At 38.3% G+C, this 9,118-nt stretch overlaps 1 protein-coding gene across 1 annotated transcript; it reads left to right on the forward strand.

Annotated features, from left to right (window-relative positions):
• Positions 1–404: 404 nt before the first annotated feature.
• Positions 405–8,902, forward strand: LOC126789388 (ABC transporter G family member 28-like). The gene is made up of 14 exons (XM_050515531.1): positions 405–903; positions 994–1,067; positions 1,651–1,926; positions 2,551–2,614; positions 2,742–2,885; positions 3,140–3,174; positions 3,987–4,060; positions 4,257–5,170; positions 5,686–5,982; positions 6,352–6,825; positions 7,237–7,385; positions 7,887–8,176; positions 8,273–8,406; positions 8,499–8,902. Exons 1-14 carry the CDS (start codon positions 611–613, stop codon positions 8,650–8,652), a joined length of 3,372 nt encoding a protein of 1,123 aa, XP_050371488.1. The 5' UTR covers positions 405–610; the 3' UTR covers positions 8,653–8,902.
• Positions 8,903–9,118: the final 216 nt, after the last annotated feature.

Genomic DNA, 9,118 nt, shown 5'->3' on the forward strand with positions numbered 1-9,118 from the left:
GTGGTGAAGGTTGGGTCCGACGTAGATCCAGAAGAGGGCGAAAAGAGAGAAAATCTCGGCGACCATGCTGTGGGGCCTGAATCAGGTGGGGTGGAGTCGAAGTCCCGTGGAGAAGCTGCGAGGCGATAGAGCTGAAGTCGTTGGATTTTTGCCACACCACGAGGTCGAGGTTAACCCAAAAGAGAGAGAGAGGGAGAGAAAGAGAGGGATAAAAAAAGTTTGACGAGTAGCATAATGTAAATTTTGTCAAATTCTTGGGTAACGGTTTAATGCTTCTAAAAAAGTGACTAAATCTTAATTTTCAAACTGTTTTTGACTTTTTTTTCTAATTAGTCGTATATAAATTAGCCCGTTAACTTTGTAATTCGTTGAAACATCATCTACTTTTTAGCAAGTGGCAAAAACGCGCGACTCTCTCTCCCTTTTCCTTCGCCAAATCTTTCTCCCCGCCATTTCTTCCTCCGCAATCTCCTCTCTCTCTCTCTCTCTCTCTCTCTCTCTCTCTCTCTCATGGCCTCCCCCCAAATCCCTGAACCCCCAACCCACCCATTCATTCAATTCCTCCACACCACCCCAATCCAATCACATTCGCTTCTCTCACGCTCTCGACATGGTCACCAGAGAGCACCTCTTTCTCTCTCTTAGGGTTCTCCTCCATCTCCTCGCCCTCAGCCTCGTCTGGCCGCCGCTTCTCCCTGTTTCCAGCGAGGACCTCGGCGGCGGCATCGGCGACAATATCGGCGGCGGAGACGATGGAGGCGACGATAGCGGAGGAGGAGGAGGCGGCGATCCTTCCGCGTTCAGCGGCTACGCCACCAGTATGATCTTGGATTCATTCTCCAACGTCACGCCGATTCTCAAAATTGAGCTGCAGGATAAGTTTAGCTACTGCATCATTGACGTGTGAGTGCTTTGCTTTTCATTTTCGTTTATACTGATTTGATTTGAGTTGGAATCAATATGTGGTTTTTTATTTATTTATTTTAATTTTAGAGACGAGGATTGGAATGGAGCTTTCAATTTCTCAGACGATTCAACCTTCATTTCCAACTGCGCCAAAAAATTGGGTACCTGCTCACTCTGTTGTTTTTTTCTTCTTCATTCTTACTTTTCGGAGAAACCGATTAGGTTGTGAAGAGTATATTCCACTCTACATTTTCGTATCGAATAATTATGTTACATTGACAGGTGAGAAAGACTTGAATTGGTTTTCTTTGTCGAAGGTAGATATAAAGCAGAGAAAACACTGATCGTATTGGATGCCAATTTTATTTTGTAAAACATATGGGCCAGTTTGTGTTACAGGGAATAGGAGATGTTAGCAATTCTGCATTGTTGCGTGTAGTCGAGCACTAGGTTTGTTTGTGTTTTTTTTTTTGCTTGAATTGATGCCTTTTACAGGCTTATTACTGTTTTTTTACGTTGTTGGATATTTGGAGTCATATTATATATTTCTTTATATTCTTAAATCGTTAAAAACAGTATTTTGGCATCGATTTATAAAGAACAAAGGGTCGAATTAGAGGTCATAGCAGTGCAAACCCCCCAATATGATAATTCCTCTTTTCTCTCTTTTTTATGTATCCTACTTGCAATAGTTCAACAGTATAGCTAGTTTCATCTGAATCCAGTTTCTGATGTTGTTGTAAGGTGGATCAATGGGAGAGATTATGCAGCGATTGTGTTCTTTTAAAGAACTATCGCTGTATGGTCAAAGCTTAACAGATCTCAAGGGAACCAGTAAATTGAAACCCAATAAGAACTGTAACCTGACTACTTGGAATCCTGGATGTGAACCTGGGTGGGCTTGTGGAACTGTTGAGAAAGTTGACGTGAAAAATAAAACATATGTCCCTAGCAGAACTGAAGCTTGTGCACCTTGTTGTGCGGGTTTTTTCTGCCCGCATGGTCTTACTTGCATGATCCGTAAGTCCTTGAAACCTGCTGAATAATTACCTATGACCCATCTGAACGTTTCTAATTTCTATCGAGATAACATGGTTCTTGACTGGTTGTTTATCCAATACTGAATTTGTTGCTTAGTATCGAGATATCGTTATTGCTTTGTTATCAAAGATAGCACATACAAGAGACCCTATTTGTTCATTGGACAATTTCCACCAAAGTGTTGATAATCATTTATTATAGATTTGGAAATTATTCTGCAATTTCTTTTGGCAAAAATATATTGAAAAAAAATTCAAGTACAATAGAGGAGACAAGTTGTCCAGTGAGAATCCTAGCTGAAAGATGTGGACTGCTAACCAATATTACTGAAACACAACATTGTCCCAATTACTAAGAAATAGCACGTGAATATGTTTGAATTTTGAGGAAACTGATGCCCACTGTGATGTGGCAATAATTATATGATAAAATGAATTTTCATACGTTGATGCTTATATATGTCGTTCTTCATATATGCTTTTGTGCTCATTCATGTGTTCAATTGTTGCATATTGGAGAATAATATTACAGAAGCCTATCAAGTAGTCCTTGACATGGTTGGGTCTTTCTGACTCCTTTTTGTTTGCTAATTTTTCTGTGAAGCTTGCCCAAAAGGTGCTTACTGCCCACGTGGAGAGCTTAATAACAGTACTGGTGCATGCACACCGTGAGTTCATATTCTTTTTGGAGCTTTTGATCTTCCATCATTTGGTCTTCCTATCAAAATCTCTTTCTTATGGCATTCTTCTTATGCTTAGCATACATTAATATTTATCAGCAGAAATATTCTACAGATATCGTTATCAGCTACCTCCAGGGAAGAACCATAGTTGCGGAGGAGCAGATAGGTGGGCTGATGTCATGAGTAGTAAAGCGATATTTTGTCCGGGTGGTTCGTACTGTCCGTCTAGCATCCAGAAAAGTCCTTGCAGTAGTGGGTATTGATAATTATCCCAAACTTCTACGACTTTGAATTTGTTGTGGTTTTTTCTTTCTTAGTTCAGTGTGCTTTTGCATTTTCAAAACCTGGGTTTTGTATTTTCCGGAGTTGTTTAATCAATCCATGGAGTCATCTACTCCCTTTATTTATGGAATTTATAAATTTGTGAAGCTTCCTTTTTAAACCAAAATAATTAACATCTGTTGCTATCTATATTTATATTGATGATAAAGTTCCTGTACATCATTGCAGACATTATTGCCGGCTGGGCTCCACATCTGAGGAAGGTACATTTTTCTTTGCACATATGTTTTTTCATCAGGAAAACCTTCATTTTACTTTGCCTTCTTGTTATTAAGAGATGGCCAGGACCTCAACTTTTGAAGTGACTTTAATTAGGGACATCTAATTATGAGATTTAAGTCCAAATGTGATTATAGTTGTAGACATGGAAATATTGACTATATAAGAACACAGTTACTTCATAAGGAAAGCAGGCAAAACTATTATATCAGATATGTCAAAGAAGGCATCTTTCCTACTAGGGGTATAGGTTATTGTCGGCATCCATTTTGTATGATCCTCACCCTGCAGAATTCTATCTTCAACTTAATCATCTTGTGGAGTTGTGTCTTAGAAAGTCTTGATGAAACCAGAAATATCAATTCCGAACGCCGGTCTTGCATTTGTGACAATACTATATGGGTTTTGGCTTCCTAAGAATATTTCAATTAGGAGAGATTAAATGAATGTCCTTCTATATGTACCACGGCAAGGCTTAGAGGTAAAATAAGCCACCAATTGCCTTATGCCTAATGTGGTGTCCAAAGAGGCAAAGATTGAGGGTACAGAGTTGAGAACTTGAGATTCTAGAATTAGTAACAAGGACTGGTTCTCTTCAGGCGCAGTAGTTTGGGGTTATTATTTGAGAGAAAGTGTTACCCTTGCTACTTAGTTCCTGTATCCCAACCTATGAAAACTGTTGTGTTAGTATCGTGTACATGTTGGAAGATGTTATAGTGATACCTCTGGGGTGTAACTATATATTAGCTGATTTTGATTTGAGTTAGTCTATGGTAATAACCATTACTGTTTGCAGGATGTTTTAAAATGGCAAGCTGTAAGTCGCGGTCGGATCATCAAAATATTACTGCATATGGTATCCTGCTTTTTGTGAGTGATCTCACTTGTCTTTTGAAAGTGAAGAGATGATGAACATAATTTTCACAGCTTAACTATATTTGGAAAGTGTGCATTATGTTTTTCAAATGTGTTATGAAATAGATTAAACTATATATTCTTCTATATTCAAGTCGCGCCTAATGGGATAGGCCTCCATTGTAACTGTGACCTTCATTTGTAAACGCAGGCTGCAATAATATTTATACTTCTCATTATATACAACTGTACTGATCAAGTTCTTTCCACTCGAGAGAAAAGACAAGCAAAATCCAGGGAAAAGGCTGTTCAAAGTGTTAGAGAAACAGCACAAGCACGCGAAAAATGGAAATCTGCAAAAGACATTGCTAAAAAGCATGCTGTTGGACTGTCAACACAGTTTTCACGTACATTTTCTCGCAGAAAATCCACCCGACATTCAGGCCAACTGAAAGGAATGGGACAAGCTAAACCTGGAACAGATGGTGCCTTGCCACCTATGGGCTCAGTAGGTGCTTCTGAAGCTGGAACATCTAAAGGAAAGAAAAAGGAAAAAAGCAACCTCACACAAATGATGCATGCTATTGAGAATGACCCAGAGAGTCATGAAGGTTTCAATCTAGAGATAGGGGATAAAAATATTAAAAAGCATGCACCAAAAGGTAAGCAGTTGCATACTCAGAGTCAGATTTTCAAGTATGCATATGGTCAGATTGAGAAAGAAAAGGCTTTACAGGAGCAGGCTGCAAACTTAACCTTCTCTGGGGTTCTACAGATGGCTGGTGAAATTGAAATCCAAAAGAGGCCTCCAATTGAGGTTGCTTTTAAAGATCTAACGCTCACATTGAAAGGGAAAAACATACATCTTTTAAGATGTGTGACTGGGAAAATATCACCCGGCAGGGTTTCAGCTGTCATGGGTCCATCTGGAGCAGGAAAAACAACTTTTCTTTCTGCTTTGTTAGGAAAAGTGAGAGGGTGCACCATGAGTGGTATGGTTCTTGTAAATGGAAAAATGGAATCTATCCACTCATATAAGAAAATCGTTGGATTTGTTCCACAAGATGATATCGTGCATGGCAATTTGACAGTGGAAGAAAATCTCTGGTTCAGTGCAAGATGCAGGTATGCCTATTTAGTACCATCCTTCAGGATACTTCTGGGGCATTCTTGTCAGCTCATTTGTTGTTAGTCTGCTCTGTTAGTGTAGGTTTTAGGGTCCCAGTGGTTGTCAGCATTGTATCGGAGCACTAATTGCAGAAGGTCTTGGATTCAAATCTAGTGGATATGAGAAATGTGATCGCATATGTACATTACATCATTGCTCATTTAACTGAATTTTAAACCAAAATGTAAAAAGCAAGTTTTCTTGTAGTTGGTATAACTCCACATAGCCAATATTTATTTATTTATTTTAACAAAGCATAGCCACTTTCTTGGATAAGTAAGGCACTGATAAGTTTTGACAATGATAATCTGTGCTCTTCTTTTGGTTTTTTTCGTTTAATATTGTTTTTTTATTATATAATGAATTTCATTTTCTCAATGCTTATCTCATTGCTCACAACCACTTACTGAGTTACTGGTACTGACATTAGTTTCTTCTGCCATCTGTCGCTTTCTGGAATTTCTTACTGTAGACTCTCTTCCAAACTGCCTCAACCAGAAAAGGTGTTGGTTGTAGAAAGAGTTATTGAATCCTTGGGCTTGCAGGCAGTGCGGGATTCCATAGTTGGGACAGTAGAGAAACGAGGAATCTCTGGAGGTCAAAGAAAAAGAGTAAATGTTGGGCTAGAAATGGTCATGGAACCATCACTTCTTATTTTAGATGAACCCACATCTGGTTTGGATAGTTCATCTTCTAATCTGCTACTTAGAGCTCTTAGACGTGAGGCTCTTGAAGGAGTTAACATTTGCATGGTTGTCCACCAGCCAAGGTAATTTAATTTTTATTAAATGCTAGAATGCACATTTTAAGGTAACTTTTGTTTTATCAATTTGTTGAGATAAAGTCTTTTTAACATGGTCCAAAACATGTTGCTTATGCATTCTTACATACTTCCTATTTTTTTAACTTTACTTCGTTCTTTATAATCCTAAGGAATACGCAAATCAAAAACTATAAAAAAAATATCCTTGGAATTGGGATACGGATTTTTCTGTGCAACTTTGTGGACCTTTGGAGTAACTTAATGCTGGGGATGTGCAACGAATATATATTTCACTCCGATCAAGTTCTCAGTTTTTTCTCTAGTGTAATTTTTGAAGTAGTTTCTAACCTAATTATAATGCTTTTGGTGTTCCAGCTACACCTTGTTTAGGATGTTTGATGATTTGATACTTCTCGCTAAAGGTGGGCTTACAGTGTATCATGGATCAGTGAAGAAAGTTGAAGAGTACTTTGCAAGCCTTGGGATTACTGTTCCTGATCGTGTCAATCCTCCAGACTATTTCATTGACATTTTGGAAGGTTTAGTAAAACCAAGCACAAGCTCCGCTGTGAACTATAAACAACTACCAGTTAGGTGGATGCTTCATAATGGGTACCCAGTTCCTATGGATATGCTTCAGAGTTCTGAGGGAATGGCTGCATCAACAAGTGACACTTCAGGTCAAGGAGAAAATGTTCCTAACTCTGGAGGGGAGGGTTTTTGGCAGGATGTCAAGTGTCATGTTGAGGTGAAAAAGGACAATTTACAGCATAATCTTCTAAAGAAGAGCGATCTATCAGAGAGGAAGACCCCTGGCATGGTCCTGCAATACAGATACTTCCTTGGCAGGTGGATAGCCCATACTTAATCTTTCATTGAAAGAAAACTTCCTAAATTAGTTAGAGCTATAAAGATATAATGTGTATGGTATACTATGCATGGGTCATTATAATTTTAGAACTTCTAGCTGTGGAAGGTAGAATTCAGTTCCACATTTTGCAGTAGTCCCAAACACATTTTATACTGTTTTTGTGGCAACAATTCATTTCACTGGTTGAAGTTCAAAAACATAAGAACCAGACGAGTAGATATTGGTACATTATCTTTACAGATCTTGCAATTAACAATTAAGCATCCTTATATATCTATTCTGCATTGTCCACTGATACTCTAATGTGATGTTCCAAAAGTCGGCACCGCAATCCCTCGGTTGTTTTGAAAATGGTGCAGCTTGACCCATTGTGTGCCCGGAATTTTCAGGGTTGGTAAGCAGCGATTACGAGAATCGAGGACACAAGCTATAGATTTTCTTATTTTATTGCTTGCTGGATTATGCTTGGGAGTTCTTGCTAAAGTAAGCGAGGAGACTTTCGGGTATCAAGGTTATATGTACACTGTCATAGCAGTTTGTAAGTGAAATATTCTCCCTTTATGATCATGCACTTCCTTCGGAATTATTCTGTGGTAATTTCACTTTATGGTTTTGGATGTATCGTTACTGTTTGGGTTTGGAGATAATTGTAAGCTATACAAAACTGTATCTTATAATTTTAATTTGAAATAGATTTAATATGCTGCCATTTGAGCCTGATTATTAGGAGATACAGGGCTGATGCCTAGATCCCGAATTCTAAACTCTTAAAAACGTAAGTAACTATACCAGGACAGTCTCTTAGACGTACTAAACCAATTACTGATGAACAATTACAGATAAAAATATTGAACAGAAGGGCTGCTGATTGGTCGACCCCTATCCACTAGTGTCCCCATTTTTAAGCAAGCTGTTGTATCCTTTATTTCTGTGTTGGACATCCAGTGTTTGTGTATGAAAATGCCAGACTATCAATGATAGCTTTTACTGGATGTGTGTTTCTCACCGTCTCACATGACCCACTTTGTTTCACTTTCAGCTCTCCTGGGCAAGATTGCAGCTTTGAGAACGTTTGGACTGGATAAATTGCACTACTGGAGGGAGAGCTCTGCTGGCATGAGTAGCTTGGCTTACTTTCTTGCAAAAGATACGGTTGATCATTTTAATACACTCATCAAGCCTCTTGTTTACCTCTCCATGTTCTATTTCTTCAACAATCCAAGATCAACTGTCGGAGATAATTATGTTGTTTTGTTATGTTTGGTTTACTGCGTAACTGGTATCGCTTATGCATTGTCCATATACCTGAATCCCGGTCCAGCCCAACTGGTAAGATGATATTTATCATAGAAAAGTTCTTGGCTTCAGGATGTAATACATATTTGTGTGTATCTTCAAATTTTAAACCACTCTTCTGATATGCAGTGGTCTGTGCTTCTCCCAGTCGTTTTGACTCTAATAGCAAACAATACTATTGAAAGTGATATTGTGGAAGTAATATCTGACTTCTGCTACACCAAGTGGGCTATGGAATCATTTGTCATATCAAATGCCCGAAGGTTTGAGAGCACCATCCTTATTTATGCAATCACTGCCTGCCATTGCTGGTCATGCGGATTTTTTAGTGCATCTTGCTTTCTTTTAATTTCAGGTACTCTGGAGTTTGGATAATAACAAGATGTGGTTCACTTATGAAGAATCGTTATGATCTCAAGGATTGGTACCGTAATTTAGCCTTGCTCGTTGTTACTGGTTTATTAACAAGATGCATCGCATACGTTATTTTGGTCGTCAAAAAGAAGTAAAATCAGTCTGTGATCCTTCACCATTCTTTCTGTACATTGTGAATAATGATTTACCAAGATACCTTGCTCACTAGTTACTCTTGTAGCCTCTAGAGATATTGAAAGATGATAGAAGACATACACTAATGTACATACACTATTCTAAGTAACAGTTTGTAGGCAAGATGTGGTATTTCTTTTAGGTAGCTCTTTGAATATATAGGCCTAGATAACATTGATTCTAATTTATAAAATGTATAGCTCCTCTTCTTACTAATGGTTTGTTGTCATTTACCTGTTGTTTGACCATTTAGTACCGTAACCTTATTCCGCAGTTTGCATTAGACTGTAGCCTTGCAAATCTAGTGGATTTGACATCATGAAAGTGTGCTTATTTCTTTTTTTTTCTTTTTCTCTAAAGAGAATAGCTTTTCTAGTGTGCATATTTTTTGCTCTATATAAAGGAGGATTTAGGGTTCAACAATGA

Source organism: Argentina anserina, chromosome 3 (assembly GCF_933775445.1).
Source record: "Argentina anserina chromosome 3, drPotAnse1.1, whole genome shotgun sequence".
Taxonomy (NCBI): Eukaryota; Viridiplantae; Streptophyta; class Magnoliopsida; order Rosales; family Rosaceae; genus Argentina; species Argentina anserina.